The sequence below is a fragment of the Protopterus annectens genome, chromosome 2.part2 (assembly GCF_019279795.1).
Source record: "Protopterus annectens isolate FY-2018-M chromosome 2.part2, PAN1.0, whole genome shotgun sequence".
NCBI classification, from domain to species: Eukaryota; Metazoa; Chordata; order Ceratodontiformes; family Protopteridae; genus Protopterus; species Protopterus annectens.
The window spans coordinates 513,162,156-513,183,225 of NC_056730.1; the positions used below are offsets into that span (position 1 = coordinate 513,162,156).

Genomic DNA, 21,070 nt, shown 5'->3' on the forward strand with positions numbered 1-21,070 from the left:
CCCAACGGGGTACTTGGCTTTAATGAAGACTTTGGATCTGAAACTCAAACACGAAAATCTCAGGAGTCGGCCGACCGGCACTTGCGAACTGCTTCTGCTTCGGGCACCGTGCAGCAAGAAGGACTGAAGAAAATGGCGTCGGCTGCATCTTTTATACCCCTGACGACCTGACGTCAGGGAAGGGGCGACAGCAACCGAAGGAGGACCCAAGACTTTGGAATTCAGGCCGACTGAGGGCAACCTGCCAGCAGGATTACTCAAATGTAATGACTGCAACAGTGAAACACGAAGAACATCTGAAAGTGCTGAGATCCTGCCCTGAAGAGGAGATGTCTCCTGCAGGATTCCCTGATAGGAATGTGGATGCAGGCCTCTTTTAGATCTAGGGTGGCTAGCCAAGCGTCCTTGGAGAGCATGGGTAGCAGCTGCTGAAGGGTGAACATTTTGAATTTTGATATCACCAGGATGGTGTTTCGAATTGATAGATCGAGGATGGGACGCCAGGTGCCCTCTTTTCTGGGCACCAGAAAAAGTCTGGAGTAGAAGCCTTGGCCTATCTGTTCTGCAAGAACGTGCTCTACTGCTCTCATAGAGAGAAGGGAAAGAATTTACTTTTGAGCCTCTGCCCACTGATTTGGTGGTAGATCTGGGAAACTTTTGGGGTTGGAAGGGTATGAAAGGAAAATTTGTACCCCTGAGAGAACATGTTCAGAACCCACTGGTCCTTGGTTATGATGGCCCAGGTGCTTGAGTGAAACGAGTTTTCCTCCTAGGATTAAGTGAAGGTGGGCAGAGGGGAGAGGAGGTGAGCCATTGAGAGTTCTTGCCATAAGGGGGTGTCTCAGAACTCCCTGGTTTTGAATTGGAGGTAGTCCACTGCTTAGATCTCTGCATTTTCTGGGGCTGCTGTCTGGGGGTGTGGGGGTTCTGTTTCCACGGGGCCTAGGCTGGGCTGGTTTACTCGGAGCAGGAAAGTACCAGTGCTTGGAGGGACAATGCCTGCTGAACCTAGGGGGCTGGACTTGGAAGAAATCCTTAACTGTTTGCATAGATTTTGCTTTTTCTTCCATCTTTTTTAAGACCTCTTCTGCCTTAGTGCCAAATAAGTTATCTTTGTGCAAAGGGGCATCCAACAATTTAGATTTGACATGGTCTGGCAGGGGTTGTTCCTTAAGCCATGCATGTCTTCTAATGACAGATCCAGTGACTGCTGCCCTGCAAGAAGCTTCTAGGGCATCAAAACTACAGTGCAAAGTGTGTTTAGTTACTTGGCTTGCAGAATGCATTAAGTCTTGTAAATCTTTAGATTCTGCCCAAGCAGGAAGGGAAGACATTTTTTGTTTAAGGAGTTCCAGAGTATGTTGCTGAAATTTCAGCATATGGAACTGACAACAGTGCCCTGATAGCAAGAGTAGCTGAGGTGTATACTTTCGTACCCCATCTGTCCAATGCTTGGGAATCCCTGTCTGAGGGGATGGGATTCTTAGCAGAGGTTGCTTTAATCTCTTTTGGCCCTTGAGAAATGACCTCAGGGTCAGCTGTTGGATTTTTAAAATTATCTGTGTGAGTCAGGGACTCTATAGTACCTGTCTGGTTTTCTGGGAGCAGGAGGTAGGGCATCAGGAGTCAAGCTGGACTCAAGGAAAACATCATCCACAACATCCAGGACTGGGGAGGATGGCCAAGGGTCTGTGTTGCAGAAGATCTAAGAGTTCCCTGAGTCTCTTTTTAGACCGAGGGTAGTCCTGACTCTCCCACTGGAAATGTTTCCTTAAAGTATGCAGGGTTTTCCCAAAGGAAAAATCCTCTGGGAGAGAGGCTGAAGGAATGGAGTCCTCTGCATCAGAATCCTTATAAGTGGAGAGGGGTTGCATGTCATCATAGTTAGATGCATCAGATTCATCTGACTCTTGCTCAGACAAAACTACAGGGGACAGATCTCTTTTCCTTTTTGAGGGGGGTAGCTTGGCTTCCCCTGATCACATACTATGGTCTTCCGCCATTTTAAGCATTTGAGACTGACACAAGTTATCAGGCGCCTGAGAGTTGGTCGTCGGTTTCTTGGGTGTGGTTCCAACCCTGGGCCTAAGAAACTCTTGTAGTTTTTGAAAGAACGGTAGTCGCAAAAGAAGACGTTGGTTTGTGTCAAGATTCGGTAGTGCAAAGGACTTCCTCGGAAGCCGGTGCCTGCTCAGCAGCTCTGGACCCATCCAAGGTAGAGACGACTGCAGGATCCTTAGTTGAAGAAGAGTTTTGCGGCATACCGGACTTCGAAAGGCTCTCGACACTGGCCTGTGAATCAACAGAAGCGGGCATTAGGGGCTGCGAAAGCACCTCACTGAGGACCGGAGGACTGAAGACTAGCTTAACGGAAGTGCCGTCAGTAGATTTGGACCTGTGTCTCTGTCTTTATCTTAATGTTTTTTCAGAAGACCTGCTGTCGGATGGCTTATTGAAGCCATATCGGAATTCGAAGACTGTAAATGGAAATATCTGGCTACAATAAGGGCCCGACGGCGGATATTTCTGGCATTGAACAAAGCACAGAAGTGACAACGGGGGACGCCGTGGTCTGGGCCTAAACAAGTGAGGCAGTAAGAGTGGAAGTCTCGGTGTGGTATCTGCTTTCCAAGGCGAGACAATTGTTAACTTTTTCTGACATCGGTTAGTGCAAGAAAAAAGGATCCCCAATGGGGTACTTTGCTTTAAAAGACTTCAACTTCAATTCGGAAACGAAAACTCGGGTAGCAGCCAACCGGCACTCATGCAAACTGCTTCTGCTTTGGGCTCCACGTCAAGAAAGACTGATGTAATGGCGTCAGCTGCCTTACTTTATACTACTGACGACCTGACAACAGTCCTCAAATGACAGCAACCAACACAGAAGTACTAAGCCTCTGGTATTCGGGACGGCCAAGGCTACCCTGGCAGGGATAACCCAAATGTGATGACTGCAACAGTGAAACACGAAGAACATCAGTGATGTTGTCTGTGTAGATTTGCAGACATCCTGGCCTCAGGAGGGGCTGGAAGGATTGAAAGGCTAGGATCAGTGCCTTCATCTCCTTTACATTTATCTGTTTATTTCCCTGAGAGGGGGTCCATTGTCCTTGAAATGTGTATGGGCCCAGAGCTGCCCTCAACCTGTACCTGAAGCATCTGTGTACAGGTCCTGAGTTGGAGCAAATGGGTGAATGGGGAGTCCTGGATTTATGGACAGTTGCTGTCCACCACTGGAGCTCCTCCCTGAGATAAAGTATTAGTGGGATAGGAAATTCCAATGGATGGGCATGTCGAGTCCACATAAATTTCAGGAAGCATTGGAATTTCTTCACGTGGAACCTTGCCAGGGGTAGCATAGGGACGGTGGAGGCCATCAGACCTAGGGATCTGAGAAATTGTCTTGCTGACAAATGGTTTAGGTGAGGGCTCTCTGAGAAGGTTAGACAGAGCTCCTGAGCTTTTTGGGGTGGGAGAGACACTATCATTTTGTCCGTTTGGAATCTGCACCCTAGAAAGGTATGATCTTGAAAAGGGACAATAGTAGATTTGTTGAAGTTGATGGTGAATCCTAAGAGTTGCAGAATAGCCATGGCTGAATGGAGGTTGCTCCTCAGTTCCTCTGGGGTGTTCACCTAGAACAAGAGATCGTCCAGGTAAGGGAAGATCTGAATGCCTTGGAGTCTGCAGAAAGAGACCACTGGAGCTAAACATTTTGTGAAGACTCTCAGGGTTGCAGAAAGACCAAAAGGCAAGGCAGACAATTGAAAGTGTCAGGATCCCACAGAGAAAAACAGAAATTTCCAGAATTTGGGATGAATGAGAATATGTACATAAGCATCCTTGATGTCTACAGACACCAGGAAAGCATGTAGGAGGATCAGAGGGAAGATGGCCTATGCCCTGAAGAGTTAGCATTTTAAAGGAAAGTACCTTTAGGAAGGTGTTGAGAAAAGAAAGGTCTAGGATTGGTCTCCACAGCCCTTCCTTTCTGGGAACCAGAAACATGAGAGAATAAAAGCCTGTTCCCTTTTTGGGGGGTTAGCACCAGTTGTATTGTACCCTGTTCTACCAGGGTTTCCAATATCTGGGGGAAAAGAGGTTTCTGGTCTACTGGAGGTTGAGGGATATTCCTGAAGGGAGGCACAGTGTGCCAGACCATAAAGTATCTGTGTTTGATGATGCTCACGATCCAGGCATCTTGAGTCATGGATTCCCAGGTGGGAAGGGATGGGGTAGGTGTAGGGAGAGAGGGATGTTGCAAGACACCTGAGTCAAGGAGGAAGAGCCTGTTCTATCAGGAAAGGGCTGCTTAGCCACATGAGAAGCAGTTGAAGATACTAAGAAATAATGAGGGTTCTTGCTCCCCTTGGAGGGCTTGGCTTGGGGGGTTTAGGATTGCCTGCAGATGAAGACCTGTTTCCCAGGATAGTTCCAGTGAAATTTAGGAACTGGAAAGATCAGAATACGTTTCAGGTCTTAATTCCTTGCTCTTTTCCTGCAGGGACTTGAAAACTTCAGCAGATAGTTTACCAAATAAGGCGGAATTGTCAAGGGGAGCATTCGTGAGTCGCTTTGATGTCCTCATGGAGGGGTTGAAGCCTCAACAAAGCAAACCTTCTTAATGCAGAGGATGAAACTGCAGCTCTGGAGGTAGCCTCAACTGCATCGTAGCTGCATTTGATAGAGAGTCAGGCCACCTTAGAGAATGCAGCAATAAGGGAAGACGCCAAGACTTCATTCTCTGAGCCTGCTATGTCAGATACTACCTTGGACAATTCAGCCATGAGTTCCATAGAGTACTTAGTCACATGGGTTTGGTAAAATAAAAAGCCCTGAAGGCTAAAGCTGCTGAGGTGTAAATTTTCTTCCCCAACCTCTCAAGTTGCCAACTGTCCTTGTCCGAGGAGAGAAGAGAAGGAATCTCAAGGCCTTATCAGAGGCTACAGGATGACAGAAGGGTCAGCCGCAGGGGGTTTAAAAAGAAAATTACAGTCCTGAGATGCTTAATATCTGGCTGGCTTCTTCGGGGCCAGAGCCTGAGTCAGGGTGTAGGGAATGTGGAGGCAAAGGCATCAAGAAATGCCGGGATAGCGGAAGACCTAGGGGTCTCCAGCTGGATGAGCTTGTAGCATCTCTTTTGGACCTCGGACATTTGAGAGCTGTCCCATTTAAAGTGGTTTCTCATTTTAGAGATGATTCCACACAAGAAAAATCTCCTCCAAAGGGGAGTCCATCGCATTTGAGTCTTCTTCTGGGGAAGCATAGTCCAAGAGGAAGGGATTTGAGAGAAGTAAGCTAAAGAATCATTGTACTCATCAAAAGAAGAATCTTCCTCTGAAGTAGCTTGTGCTCTGACCCTCTTTTTTTTTTGGGGGGGGGGGGTAGGCCAGGAGAGAGGAGAGGGAGTGGAACCGGAGGTAGGCCTTAAGGCCATGAAAGCCAAGGAACAAACCCTGGGCAAAATTTTGCCTCTCTTTCTGAGGGTCTGGTGGAGGTGAGGAATGTTTGTTTTTTTCTTTGCAGGAGTGTCCATCTAATGTAAAAGAGGAGGACTGAATATAGGCATACACTCTAGCAAATCAGATTCAACATTTTCCCTCACTACAATCTGAGTGATTCCACTAAAGCCTTCAGACATAATGAGCCTTGGTTCCCCCTGGATATCAGGACCATATGTCTGTGTGATCTCTCTGGACGTGCTGGCATCCGGTTCAAAGGTGGCCTGTAAAAATGGCTCGGCCTGTGGATCCGGATCCAAAATGAAGCGTGTCTCTGGGCTATCATGCGCCTCGGTAAAGACGTCTGCAGGAAAAGGCGCAGATTCCACTTCGGGCATAGGTCTTTTGGTTTTCCACTTTGTAGGCTCAATTGTCAGGTCTGAGGAACCCTCCATCGTGCTTTTAGCTAAAAGTTTCAGATGTCAGTTCTCTAAATAAATAGTAAAGGATGAAAGTTGGCTGCAAATGGTTTTAGGCACGAACGATTGACAAATCGAACAGTTTTTATGGTCATGATTGGGCCCACGACAAAAAAAAAAAAAGACACTGGGAGTGGCTGTCCTTGTGTGGAATCTGCCTTCCACACTCACACTTCCCCTTCTTGGATGACTAACTCTCAATCAAGAAAAAAAAGTAGCAAAGAACAAAAGGGGTCCCCAATGGGGCACTTATCTTTAGTGAAAAAAAAAAAAAAAACGATTCCGGCAGTAGAGCGACATCTGTGACTGGAGATCTGACTAGTGGCATGAAGTTCTGAGGATGGTATGCATGCACGTCACTTTTATGGCCTATGTCCAATAGCCTACATCAGACATTTCGCACATCTCATGGTAGTAAAAGACTTTGGTATACTGGCAGACGTCTGGCCGCCTAGGCAGGCAACTCCCCCATGTAAAGAATACTGCAACAGATGAACAGAAAAACATCATAAGTTAAAAGCAAAGAAAATGATTTTAGCGTCCTTAGTCTTGAATACAACCAGGCATATCTTTACTGATTAAGAAGTCATGAATGATAATAAAGAAATTAAGGAATTTATTTGAGAAGAGAAGAAGGCAAGAGTTAAGTGAGATAAAGGTGGTTTAGGGTTATTCGATTTGAAGGTGGACATTAGAGCTAAACAGTTGAAGCCACTACATATAACTCAAGTGGAAAATTAGAAATCAAAGTAGAAAAAGATGATGGTTAAACAGGGGAAAGGGGGGGTTGAGAGAAAGAAAGAGTGGACAAGATTTTGGATGCAAGCCATTAGAAAAAATAACCATAGAGAATATTATATTCATAAAGTAGCAGCAAGTATTCTAAGAATTAAATTAACATGGGAATGGGGAAAGATTTCACCATTAGGTATATTTGCAAGTACAGATACAGAAAATAAGTAATGTGAGCAGGAATTTACTGGAGGAAGTTAGCAAAGGAACTAAGGTACTGGGAGCAAATAACGAAGGAGGGAAAGGGGGGGAAAAAAGAGTAAGATGAGGCTAAAGAGAAGTTTGGACTACAGGTTAGAGGCAGGGGGTGGAGAGTGCTACATGAAAGACCAGCTCTGGAACAGTTTTTAGTTGCGTCTAGAACAGACGTTGCTGCTTAAAAAGGGATAATAGGTAGGGGAAGTAAAATACTGCAAAACCGCTATATGAAGTTAGAAAAGATTAAGGAAAAGAGAAAAAGTTGATTTACAAAGAAACAAAGTAAAGACATTTTATGGCTCCCAAGTATGCAATAAAGTCCAGAAAGTTTTTGCAGGAAAGTATTTGCACTGGTATTTTTTATACCCCAAGTAGACTTTAGAGGATTTTTCCTCGGGCAAATAGCAAACAAAAGTGCCACTGGAAAGAATGAAGGTTGGAATTTGTTAGGGAATATAAGGAGTTGGAAGGCTTTAAAAGGATCCATTACAGAATACTTTGACAGAAAAGCTGGGCAAACAAACAACTGTAAACTAAGGAAATAATTATGTTGAGCTGGCATACAGAATCAGAACAGCCTGGACATATAGTAAGGTCTTAATTTAAGATTCAAATACACAAACTGCCAAGAATAAGTCCCAAAAAAAAAAAACACAAATTTAACACCAGCACCTTACTTTCTTTATTCAGCAACAATGATCTGGCACCTCGTCAATTTGCCTTCAAGGATCAAAGTATAACAAATTCAGCTGTTTTTTATATTGTAACAAACAGCCTCTTAACAAGATCCAATAATACAATTAAACAATTTAAATAACAATTAATATGTGCAATTCAGATACACTCTTACACAAATCTATAGTTAATAAATATATTGTATACCAAAACAATTTACACAGATTTACAAATATTTTCACAGACTATCCATATATAATTTATATAAATATACATAGCTGAATACATAATTTCCTACTTCTTGATTTAAATAAGGCAACGTTTGAAATTTAAATATCATTCTAGTTTTCAACTCAAATATGTGTGAATGTGCATTCTACATACACTAAACAAGTTTTCACTTTTTTCTGTTTCTTTACTAGTAAACTCACCTCACTGCATGATACAGTTACAAAGATATGCAAAAAAAGTACTCTCATGTGTTGATTATCTGCAATTGTGAAAGCAGGCTTCTAATGACACAGAGTACTATATTCAATGAACTGTTGACAGATAGCATTGTCCAACATCCGTCTTACAGCGTTGATGTCAGAGTGGGAAAGAGACAGACTATGCTAGTAGGTGAAATGCTGGCCAGAGGGATCCTGCAGGCTGGAGACCTAGAGGTGATGACTGCAACTGTAGATATTATGATGTGCACTATATCCTTCATCACCATATAAATGGATATTACTACTTCAGATACCTCCACCTACAGTTACTCATTCTAGCAACGCTAAGGCCCACCTCTGAAGGCCAGTCCATACTGGACATCAAGAGTTTTACATTCTCTCCAAAGGAAGGGTCACTGAGGGGAGAGCAAGATGTAGAGTGAGGACTTGGTGCCCTTGCAATTGTCAGACACAAAGTTTTTCCAGGTCTTGTAACTCTTCGAGTAGGGCTGTGAGGGGTGGAGTCATGGGCTTGTTTGCAGTCTCACTTAATGGCAAGCATGTGATGTGTATACCAGGTAATACTGTCTCACTGGGCAGTGTGTGTGAAACACATTGCACCATATCCTGTGCAGGCACGAGTCCATACTACCAAATAGTGTACTGTAACAGCTGTAATTCGGACAAACATTTGATGTTTATACCTTAAGCCACAAACTCATGTATAAGATGATCCAGCAGCCCTCCTCTCAGTCTGGGGCCAACTGACCCTGCTGGGACTTGGGTGAAAGGCATAAAGTCCCAAGTATCGTCAGCCTGCAAATGTAGGATTCTACATACTGACCCACAAGGAGGTGGGGGCTGGATGGTGCTCACATCACAGAATGGATCCTACCAGTGTGTGTGTGTGTGTGGGGGGGGGGGGGCAAGGGATGTGCTGCCTCAGGACCTCAAGTCATTTGCTAAAGTAAAAAAAGAGTAAGACAAGCTTCAGCTCTAGCCTTCTGAGAAGAAGTTCAGTGGGTATGGGGCCTGTAACGCTAAGCTCCGGCTTACATTCAGAGCTCCAGCCCTTGTGATGATGCTCCATTAAAGTTGTACACGGGGCTCTCTAGCAAAAGTCCATACTTAACTTTCAATTGCCACCATCATTTTTTGACTTGGGGGTTCACCCCTTAATGTTTGGGTAGGAAGAATGAAATCCTGGCACTTATAGGAGTGCTTCACTACATTCTCCTGTTTCAGACAGGAAAGATAATGCCAGTGCCAGTCTTGGCTAGTAATTTGGGGGTCAAAGGCACATTCTGTAAATGTATTTCTGTCAAAAGTTATTTAAATTATGTTAACTTTTGACTAGGAAACAATATTGGCTAGTATTGCTCAAGTTTTTTATAATGTATGTTGTTGTGTCTCTCAGCTTTTCCCGGTTAGGGGTCGCCACAGCGGAACTCCGGTCCGCTAATGATTGGCAGTAGATTTTTACGTGCCGAGTTGCCGGCCCTGACGCACAACCTTCAACGAAGGCACGTCCATTCACGCACGTCTCCACACAGAAGACGGTCTAGCTGAGAGTGTCTTACTGTGAGGGGACAACGCTACTGCAGCACCACCACCGCATTTTTGAGCAGCAAAGTAGTTACCATGACTACTGAAAACACCATAGACTGCGACATTAGTGTGCATCAGACACCGGATGAGGTCAACACTCTTACTGTGACCTTACAGGAAGTTGTTTCTAAGGAGCAAAACCTGCTAGAGAGGATGAGAGGTAATGGAAGCCGGTCTTTACACACTCGAAATGGCAACAGTGGTAGTCGCTCTTCATCTGATGAAGGGACAATAGTAGCTGATGCTGTTTTTGATAACAGCAAGCAGATTACGGACTTTTTAGAAAATAATGTGGTGGATCCATTTCAGGACTTAACCAACAACAGCAATTCAACCATGGACGCATGGCAGGTACGGAGAGAAGCACCGGACTTTAAAAATCAGTTTCTCCAGTTGGAGAAAAAAGTGCTTAGGTTTAAAACTTTGATTTATGAAAATCAGTATTTAAACAAATGTATTAATCGTTCAATTGTGCCTTTGGGGCTAAGAGTGTATGCGTTTCCCAATGCAGTTAAGTTTGATAGTAATTTGTTCAACAGGTTAAAAGAGTTATATAATAATATGGGTTTAGACGTTTTAAAATTGCTTATACAATGGAATCGAGAACTGATGGATTGTTTGAAAAGTGATATTGTCAGACTTGATAATGTATTAAGAGAACATCCTATGGTACATTCCTACTAATATTCGTTTGATAATTTAGGCAATAAACTCAACAAATTAATTAACAGTATTGTTAGTAAGAAAAAGAAAAAAAAAATTTAAGAGACTTACAAGCATATCTACAAAAGCAAGCGTTTTTGGTTAACAAAAACGAAATAACAATAATTTGAATTTTAAAAATGGAAGAAGTGAATTTCAGAAGCCGGGTTCATTATACAGGCTTGATTCTTTTTCGGATATAGGCAGTAGGAATATCACCACAAGCCAATAATAATTATAGGGACCAGTTGACTAGTGCTTCTAATGTAGAAAGTGAGGAAAATGTTCCTTTTATCACCCAGACCAATGGAACCAGCAGCCCCCCTCCCAACCAAGAAGCATTTGTAACTGGAGGCAAGAAAAAAAGGCAAAAACAGAGAGTGTTAGCCTTCACACAAGAGATATTTAATTTAAGTGACAAAAAGTTTAGTGATGTTGAAATTAAGGTGCTTAAAAAAGGTTTTTCCTTTTTGCCTGCAAAAAAAGCAAGACTGACTGATACTATTTTAGATTTTAAACTTTATGTAAGAAAATTAAATCTGAAACATTTGTTTGATGGTTTATCCATTCAAGATACTGGGTATTTAAAAAAGAAAATGAATGGTAATCCCCCATTAGTTAACACTTTGAGCACTTTTTCTACTATTTGTGAGAATGATAGTTACAGTTTACAGGATAGTAAAAAACAAGTTTGGTATAGAGACAATTTGACCAAGGAAGAAACTACGGCTTTGAAACAGCTTGTTTCTTATGGAAACATAAGATATATGAAAGCAGACAAGAGACAATGACTTGTTATTATGAATAACAAGGACTACTATGGAAGTATTAAGGAGATGTTGGCAGATGGAGACAAAAATCTTAGTGTCCAAGGATTTTGTTAGGAAAAAGTTCCAAGAATTAGATATTATTTTGCTGGATTTATTATACCAGCAATACATTTTGATAGATTTGAGTTTTGTGTTGAACAGCCTCAATTAGGGATGCTATCTGGCATCCCTAAAATACACAAAAATGAAAAGCATCCCCCATTCAGGCCCATCATTTCTGCCCCCTTCAGTAAAACTTCAAAAATGTCCATGTATTTTGATGGAATACTTAATTCTATTGTACAAAATAGCAAATGGCTCCTAAAAGATTCATGGATGTTCCTGGATGAGCTTCGACTCTAAGTTCCAAGGAGATGAAACATTTCTGTGTACATTGGATGTATGTTAATTGTATACTGCAATAGATCAAAATGAAGGAATAGAGTTCATGAAGCTTTACTTGGATAAAGTGAAGTTAAACAGGACATTTTTGTCACTTGTCAGCTAATGGAAATAGTATTACATAACTTTTTTATGTTTGGCAAAGAAATTTACCAACAAACAAGTGGCGTAGCAATGAGGAACACACAACACCTGTTTTTGCTAATTTAGTTATGTGTTGGTGGGAAGTCACATTTTTGGAGAAAATGGATTTATTTAAGTATGTTAGATATTACAGGCGTTATACTAATGACCTGTTTTTTTGTCTGGGCTGGTAATGGTGAACAGCTAGATGGGTTTTTCCAGCAAATTAATCAATCAGTGTCTTGGCTCAAGTTTACTATAGTTAATAAAGGTACAGAAGTCCAAGTTTTGGACGAGGAAGTTAAAATGGATGTTGGTAACAAAGTATTTGGAAGCAACATTTATAGAAAGAAAACTTTTACTAGCAATTACTTGCACTTTGATAGTTACCATCCCAAATATATGAAAATTAATGTATTCAAAGGGCAAGTGATTAGACTTAGTAGAATGGTCAGTGATGACCATTAATTTACAACAGAATTGGATATAACTGTTTACTGATAGAGGATATCCTAGTAAAACCCTTGATGAAGTTATACAATATGTTAAAAATAATAGGGAGCATAGATTTTCACCCATTCTGAGAGCAGGATTTCAGAAGAAGAACTCTGATCAAAGCGTGGGTGAGAATGAGGGGTTAAATTATGCATTTCCGGTGCCTATGAGTACTGATGTGCCAAATATTAAAAAGTTGATTCAGGAAAATTGGAAGGTTATTTTGAACACTGAGGAACTGACTATAATTATTGGAACTAAACCAAATTTTACTAATAAAATGACAAGAAATTTAAAAGAAATTTTGGAAGGGGGGCACAAGAATGAAGGTCAAGATAGAGTTATTACCCATCTAGGAACATTTCCTTGTACAAATTGTAGTCAGTGCAGATTTATGATGGGGGTGCAGAACCATCGTTTCAAACATCTGAAGTATACTTTAATAGCTAAAGATAGGTATGACTGTCAAACTGAAGGATTGGTATACTTTGCAGTGTGTTCAAATTGTGAAAATTTCTACATAGGTAAGACCATTAGAAAGTTAAAATACAGGGTTAGAGAGCACATTTTGGCTATAAAGAAAAAGGATATAAGTAATGCTTTAGCCAAACATTCTGTAAACTGTGAAAATTTCAGAAAGTTTGCCTTTTTTGTAGTTGAAAAAGTGAATACAGATAAATGTGTGGGATCCTTTAACATTTTTAGAAAAAATAGAACTTAAATGGCAATTTTATTAAGAGCTGATACAGCACCAGGTATTAATGACAAGATTTCTGTCAAACGTTATGTAAACTATGTTAACCTTTGACTAAGAAACACTATTGTCTAGTATTGTTCAAGTTTTTTATAATATATGTATGGTTACATAATAGAAAATTCCTGTATAAGTTTTAGGGATTGTTTTATAGTTTATTATTATTGAAAAATGTGACAGAAAGTGATGTTTTTGGTAATTATATGTTAAATGTGTATGTCCTTTTAAAGATTAGTAAAGTAGGAAATGATATCAGGAGAATAATGGTATAAAAGGAAATGATGTATGTAATTTATTTTATTGTTCTAAAGAAGTTCTGCAATAAACGGGTCAAAAGCGCTCAACTTATTCTGGCTCCAGTGTGTGTTTTTTGTTTTAAAAATTTGATGTTTACACTTTATGCCACAAACCCATGTATAAGATGATCCAGCAGCCCTCTGGGGCCAATTGACCCTGCTGGGACTTGGGTGAAAAGCATACAATCCCAAGTATTGTCAGCCTGCAAATGTAGGATTCCACACACTGACCCACAAGGAGGTGGGGGGCTGGATGGTGCTCACATCACAGAATGGACCTTACCAGTGTGGGGACAAGGGATGTGCTGCCTCAGCACCTCATGGCATTTGCTAAAGTAAAAAAAGAGTAAGCCAAGCTTCAGCCCTCACTTTTTGAGGAAGAGTAAGATGAGCTTCAGGTCTAGCCTTCTGAGAAAAAGTCCAGTGGGGCCTGTAATGCTAGGCTCTGGCTTACATTCAGAGCTTCAGCCCTTGTGATGATGCTCCATTAAGGTTACACACAGGGCTCTCTAGCAAAAGTCCATACTTAACTTTCAATTGCCACCATCATTTTTGACTTGGGGGTTTACTCCTTAATGTTTGGGTAGGAACAATTAAATTTTGGCACTTATAGGAATGCTTCACTACATTCTCCTGTTTAAGACAGGAAAGATAACGTCGGTGCCAGTCTTGGCTAGCAATTTGGGGGTCAAAGGTACAATCTGTAAATTTATACTTGAGAAATGAATGTGGAAACTGTTCTCAAATGTGCATCAGCTCTGATATAAAAACTCTACAACTGTCAGGAAAGAAATGGCCAGCCAAGGGGTTACACATGTTTATCTAGTTAGCTCACATCATTAAGTACCCTTTGGCACAGCATCACAAAGAAAAGTGCAAGAATGTAATTGATACAAAGAGTGAACTTAACCATAGAACAGATCAAGGAGGGTCCCTGATGTTAAATCCGATGGACAATGGAAGTGAATTCCACAAACAGATGAAAATAATTAGAACAAAATACAACTGAGACAATGCTTCACTCAACTTCATAGCTTACTGCCAGCCAGCTCTACTGAATGAATAAGAATATGTGCAGTATCACAAACATTTTCACTCAGTCAGTGAAGGCCAGTTAAATAAGAGGAGGGCTGTGCCAGTTAGCTCAATCAAAATGCTGTTACCCTGAAAACTGTATGAAGGATGGGGAGATAGAAAATGACATCAAATGTCTCTACAAATGCATTTCCTATAATTCATTATTTGTGAACGACATTCCTAATCATCAGGCTTTTTGGCTTTCTTAAGTTGAAAAGGAATCCAATACATAAAGGTTTCAAAGTATTTTTTATTTTGTGTGTGTGTGTGCATGTGTGTTTGTGTGAAAACAGTTCAATGTTGTATGGTGTGCTGATAAGTTTATTAAAGGAAAGATAAAAGAAAAAAGATACAGCTATTAAAACTTCAAATGCCACAATAGTGTATTTCTAGCTGTATCATAAAAATGTCTGTGGAACTCCAGGGAGGATATTAGCATTTGTTCAACTACAACTGTCATAAATATGCACAGTGGATATAAAAAGTTTACACACCCCTGTTAAAATGCCAGGTTTTTGTGATATAAAAAAATGAGACCACATAAATCATCTCAAAACATTTCCCACCTTTAATGTGACCTATAATCTGTACAATTCAAAAACAAAATGTTAGGGGAAAAAAAAAAACTTACAATAAGCTGGTTGCATAAGTGTGCACACCCTTAAACTAATACTTTGTTGAAGCACCTTTTGATTTAATTACAGCATTCAATCAGCATGGCACATCTTGACTCGGCAATATTTGCCCAGGTTTCCTTGCAAAAGCGCTCCAAATCTGTCAGACCACAAGGGCATCTCTTGTGCAAAGCCCGCTTCAGGTCACCCCACAGATTTTCTATTGGATTTAGGTCTGGGCTCTGGCTGGGCCATTCCAAAACTTTAATTTTCTTCTGGTGAAGCCATTCTTTTGTTGATTTGGATGTAGGCTTTGGGTCACTGTTGTGCTTGAAAGGTGAAATTCCTCTTCATCTTTAGCTTTCTAGCAGACGAATGAAAGTTTTGGGCCAAAAGTGACTGGTACTTGGAACTGTTCATATATCCCTCCACCTTGACTAAAGCCCCAGTTCCAGCTGAAGAAAAGCAACCCCAAAGCATGATACTGCCACCACCATGCTTCACTGTGGGGATGGTGTTCATTTGGTGATGCAAAGTGTTGTTTTTGAGCCAAATGCACCTTTTGGAATTGTGGCCAAAAGTTCAACCTTGGTCTCATCAGACCGTAACACATTTTCCCACATGCTTTTGGGAGACTTGATGTATTGTTTTGCAAATTTTAGTCGAGCCCTATCCCACAGTCCAGACATAGGGAGATTGTTGTCACATGTAGTACACAACCAGTATTTGCCAGAAATTCCTGCAGTTCCTTCAGTGTTGCTGCAAGTCTTTTGGCAGCCTCCCTAAATAGTTTTCATCTTTTCATCAATTATGGAGGGATTTCCAGTTCTTTGCAACATCACTGTTGTCTCATATTTTCTCTTTTTGATGACTGCCTTCACTGTGTTCCATGGTACAGCCAATGCTGTGGAAATTTTTTTGTACCCTTCTCCTGACAGATACATTTCAACAATGAGATCCCTTTGATGCTTTACAAGCTCTCTGCGAACCATGGCTTTTGCTGTAGCAGGCAACTGAGTAAATGTCAGGAAACTCCTACTAGGACAGCTGAACTTTGAGGTTAATCAGAGTCTCTCTAATTGATGGCAGGTGTGTACCCAAAAAGACTGAATACTGTAATTAAATCAAAAGGTGCTTCAACAAAGTATTATTTTAAGGGTGTGCACACACAACAAACTATTAGTTTAAGGGTGTGCACACTTATGCAACCAGCGTATTGTACATTTTTTATATTTTTCCCCTAAAATGTGTTTTTTTTTTTCAATTAAATTCTACAGGTTATAGGTCACATTAAAGGTGGGAAAAGTTTTGAAATGATTTATTGTTGTCTCATTTTTTTATTTCACGAAAACCTGGCATTTCAACAGGGGTGTGTACACTTTTTATATCCACTACACATGTAGTTGTACTATCTGTTACACAAAAGGAAAACAATAACAGATTCAAGAAAATACCTGTACTCATAGCAAGAATTTATGTTTACCCAGAAAGAAAGTGTTAAGTATAAAATACTTACAATTCGAATGCACTGGGGGTCAAAGGAGTAAGTACCACATACAAAAAGCTCATCATCATTGAGAAACTCCAAGATTCTAATATAGTTATGGCAGTCAATCTGAAAAAAAAAGACAGAAAATTATAGCATTTCTAGTTTTTTAGTAACATGCTAAGAAAAAAAGGCACAATATACTAACCTAATTTCCTAACCAAGAATGGGTAAAGAACAGCTGTGTAAAATCTTACCATAAACATAGATGTCCTTCTCTTCTATATGCTGCAGTATTCATCACATAAAGGAGTCCGTCTCCGGTTGATTTGTACATCTGGCCAGTATCCAGAAGTCTACATGCTACTGCGAGGTACATGCTATGCTGCACATAATGCGTATGTCGGCCATAAAGAGACATCGGGTATAAAGTGGACGTCAGCACATACCTACATCAGAACTGTACACCACCCAGCACCAGTCTGAGATCCTAGTCGAGAAACATATCAGGAGGAAAAAACTAGGCAAGCATCAGGGGCAAGTCGGGGGGGGGGGAGCAATACTGCAGCATATAGAAGAGAAGGACATCTATGGTTATGGTAAGATTTTACACAACTACTCTATGTCCTATTCATATGCTGCAGTATTCATCACATGCCACCAAAGCTCAAGCTTAGGACAGGTTGGGAGGGGGAATGAGCAGATGCTTCTTCTACAAACCCATGTAGAACAGCTCTGGCAAACCCAGCTCTGGACTTGGAGATGGTGTCAAGCTTATAATGTTTAGTGACAGTATGTAGAGAGGACCAGGTCACTGCCTCCAGGATAGAGCCAGTGTCCAAACCTTTAAAGAATGTCCCTGAGGAAGAGACTGCTCTCGTAGAGTGAGCCTTCACTGGAGACGTAAGGCTCTTACCATTAGACAGAGCAAATAGCTTTTAGAAATTCAGTTGGAAATAGTTTGGTTGGAAACTGACTGACCAAGAGACCTTGGGTGATAAGAGACAAACAGGCATTCTGTCTTGCGTATGAGTTTGGTTTTATCAATATAGTATCAGAGTTGTCTGTGCAAACCCAAGGTGTCTAAGATCATCTCACTGGGATACTGAGGAGAAGGGAAAAAAGGTACACAGATTAATAGACTGATAGACTGAATAAGGGACAACTCATCTACCACTCTGAGCATAAAGGAAGGGTTAGTACGCAAGGAAACCCTGTCCCTATGGAAGATCGTAAAGGAGGATTGGACATCAAGGCTTGTAACTCAGAAACCCTTCTGGCAAAGGTAAAGGCCACTAACAAAACAGTTTCCCCAAGTGCAATGCTGCAGGGAAGAAAAGCTTGCTGGTTCAAATGGTTCCAGTGTAAACTTCTCTAACACAAAATTGAGATCCCAAGGAGGAGGTATTGGTTTCCTTGGTGGTCTAATATGAAGGACGCCTTTTAGAACAGTTTAACTTCTAACCTGGAGGCTAATGGTGGAAACACAGGCAGACAAGCAGAGATGGCTGAAAGGTGAACCTTCACCGAAGAGTAGGTCAAACCATACCTCATCAATTCACACAGACAGGACAAGACCACTGGAACATAAACTAAAAGTGGCTCCGGGTCCTTTTTGCGACACCAGATGGAAAACCTTTTTCATTTGGAAATATAGGATTTCCTACTAGCGGGTTTTCTGGCCTCATTCAGAATTTGCAGCACGTCCTCTGGAAATAAGTGTCTATAAGGGATTAAAACTATCACCCACAAGGTCAGGGTTGACAGTTGTGGATGTACTGGGGTCCCCTTTTCCTGTGTGAGCAGATCCATCCTGTGGATAACTTGTGATTGTTGCTCCTATCTAGGTGCAGGAGAAGGAGGAACCAGTGCTGCCTTGGCCAAAAGGGTGCCATTAATAAGATTTTTGGCTGATCCTGCTGAATTTTCAGTAAGACCTTTTGTAGGAGAGGCAAGGGGGGGAATGCACACAGAAACATCCCATTCCAAGAAAAAGTCCACCTTCCAGACCAGGGGATGTGGGACCCTGGCACAAAATTTTGGAAGTTGTCTGTTCATGGGGAGGCAGAGAGATCTACCGGAGGCATACCTCAGCAATGGATTAGGTCCAGAAACACATTCTTGTGCAACATCCATTCATAGGATTGGGTCGTCGACCTGCTTAAAGAGTCTGCCACTACATTCTGAGCTGAGGGCAGGTAAACCGCTTGAAGGGTAATTTGGTTCTGTAAGGCTAATTCCCAGGTGAGTAGCGCTAGTCTGCACAGAATGCAAGACTTCATTCCCCCCCTGCTGGTTAATGTATCAAAGAGCTGTGGTGTTGTCTGTGAACCACCTCAGTACTCCCAGAACTAGGTTGCTTTCAAAGATTTGAATGGCATAAACTATGGCCCTCATCTCCTTTACATTGATATATTCCTGTGCCTGTTTAGGAGACCAAACATCTCTAACCCTCCAGCCTTGAAGAGCTGCACCACAACCTGTGTCTGAAACGTCTGTTAATAGCTCTAGGGAAGGAAGGGGTGGTTGTAATGGTAGACCAGGGTTTTTGGTGACTTGTGAGATCCACCAATTTAGTTCCCCTTCTTATGCAAGGAAGAAGTGGAATCAAGAACTCTAACAGGTGTGGTGTGAGTGTTGCATCCAACAGTTCTTCGATACCACTGAAACTTCCTCATGTGTAGTTTTGCTAAGGGTAGCATGGGGATAGTTTAAGTCATATACCCTAGAAGAAGGATGTCTCTGGCTGACAATGGCTGTAAGGGAAGAATGTTCTTAAAGTAAGAGGTTAGGAACAGCAACTTCTCTGTAGGTAGAGTGGAAGGGCCCGAAGTCAGGCTACATTTGACTATGTCTGTAAAGCACATCTTCGTGCACAGTGATTTGTGTGACGTCATGAGGGCCTTCGGGGATAATGAGCCTGAGTTCCCACATTTTGCCCAGATTGGATGCCTGCACTTCCCTTACGGACATGCCGGTGGACTCCTTCACGGCTTCCCCTGTGGTACCTGCCAAAGGTACATCCACCACAGCCTCCGGGCCTACATCGGCCTCAGCAGAAACAACCGTAAGAGAGGGCACAGCAGAAAGTTCAGGCCATGATTTCTTAGACTTTTTCGGTAAGGGTTCGTCTGAATGACTCATTACTTCCATCTCCCATGCTAAGCACGTAAGGAGCTGGTTCTCTAAGTAGAGTTTAAGAGACACTAAACAACTCCTTAAGGATGAAGGACTTGCAAACAACGCACAAGGTGTGATTGTGGTATAGGCTAGACAGAAAAGGCAAAGATCGCGGGTGTCTATGTGCCACACAGAAGAACTTTCTGACCACAGTGGCAATGTGGTGGTCGAAGGAGAGCTTGCTATCAACCTGTGTCCCCAGATCTCTTATAACGCCTTCACTGTTCAGTGGGCTCCCATCAATGTGGTAATTAGTGGGAACTGAGTTTTTTACCAAAGGGGATGACGACACATTTTTTGGCATTAAGCTTAATGCCATGGTTTCAACACCAGTCATTGGTCTCAGTGAGGCCTTTCTGTAGGATGTCTGCATCACTTGGGGAGTTAATAATGGTTCCCAGTTTGCAGTCATCTGCGAACTTGGTCAGCCCGAGTCCCTTTGTGTTGGCCTGGACTTCTGAGAAGTAGATGCCGAACAAGAGAAGATCCAGGACCAATCTCTGTGGGACTCCACTAGTGACTGTTCAGCAGTCTGACTTGGAGTCCGCTACTTTCACGCTGTGTGCTCTATTTGTGAGCCAATTTACAACCCACCTAGTGATATAGAGGTTGACGCTTAGTTTGGTAAGTTTATCAATAATTCCCGAGTGAGGAATAGTATCAAAGGCCTTGGCCAGATCGAGGTAGGCTGTATGCACTGCCTTACCTTCATCCACAACCCTGGAGAGTGACTCAAAGAAGTCAACCAGGTAGAGCAGGCATGATCTCCCTTTCAAAAAACCAAATTGCGTGGGGTCTAGAGTTTGGAGCTTTCCTATATCTTTGTTAATCAGGTCCATGATGATGCACTCCATAGCTTTACATATCAGACTCGGCAGGCTAATGGGGCGATAATTCAAAGGGTCTGTAGTCACTCTCCCTTTATGGAGAAGGATGACTGTAGCAGTGCGCCATTCGGTAGGGACAAAGCCTGAGGTGAGGCTGTGACTAAACAGGGCAAGCAGAAGTGGTGCCAGTTCGCTTTGTAGTTCATGCAAAACACAGCCAGGGATATTACAGGGTCTCGTGAAAGCTGTATTCTTGGCCTTGGACAATTCAGGTTTAACCTGTGCTGCAGTAATGCTGGGTGCCTGGCTTTCTTCCGGTATTGTGATTGGTCCTTTGGGGGGGGGGTAAAGTTGGCACTGAATCGGTCGGCCAGTATGTTGTTGTCAATATCTGTGGGTCTGAATATAGGAGGTACCATTGTACAGCATCTTAAAGCAAATTTGGATTTGTCATGGAGGTTCTTGATATAGCTATAGAAGGCTTTGTGATTGTTTTAGTGTCTGCCACACTTCTGCCTTCATAGCTGACTTGAGGATTTGATGAGGGATCAACTTTTTTTTTTTTAGGCTAATAAGGGAGTTTTTCCAGTCTTGGGTCTCTATCTTTTTCTGCAACAGTTTCTTCCTTCTGTTGTAGAGTTTATTAATGGCAGGGGACCACCAGATTGGCTTCCTTTATTG

General features: G+C 42.0%; 1 protein-coding gene across 2 annotated transcripts in view; it reads right to left on the minus strand.

Annotated features, from left to right (window-relative positions):
- SEMA4F (ssemaphorin 4F) overlaps positions 1 to 21,070 on the minus strand; it is a 1,454,381-nt gene that overhangs the window by 946,483 nt on the left and 486,828 nt on the right. For both annotated transcript variants that reach the window (XM_044063980.1, XM_044063981.1), the window contains exon 4: positions 16,413 to 16,511. In XM_044063980.1, the coding sequence (XP_043919915.1) occupies positions 16,413 to 16,511 (99 nt within the window). The remainder of the gene's footprint in view (positions 1 to 16,412; positions 16,512 to 21,070) is intronic.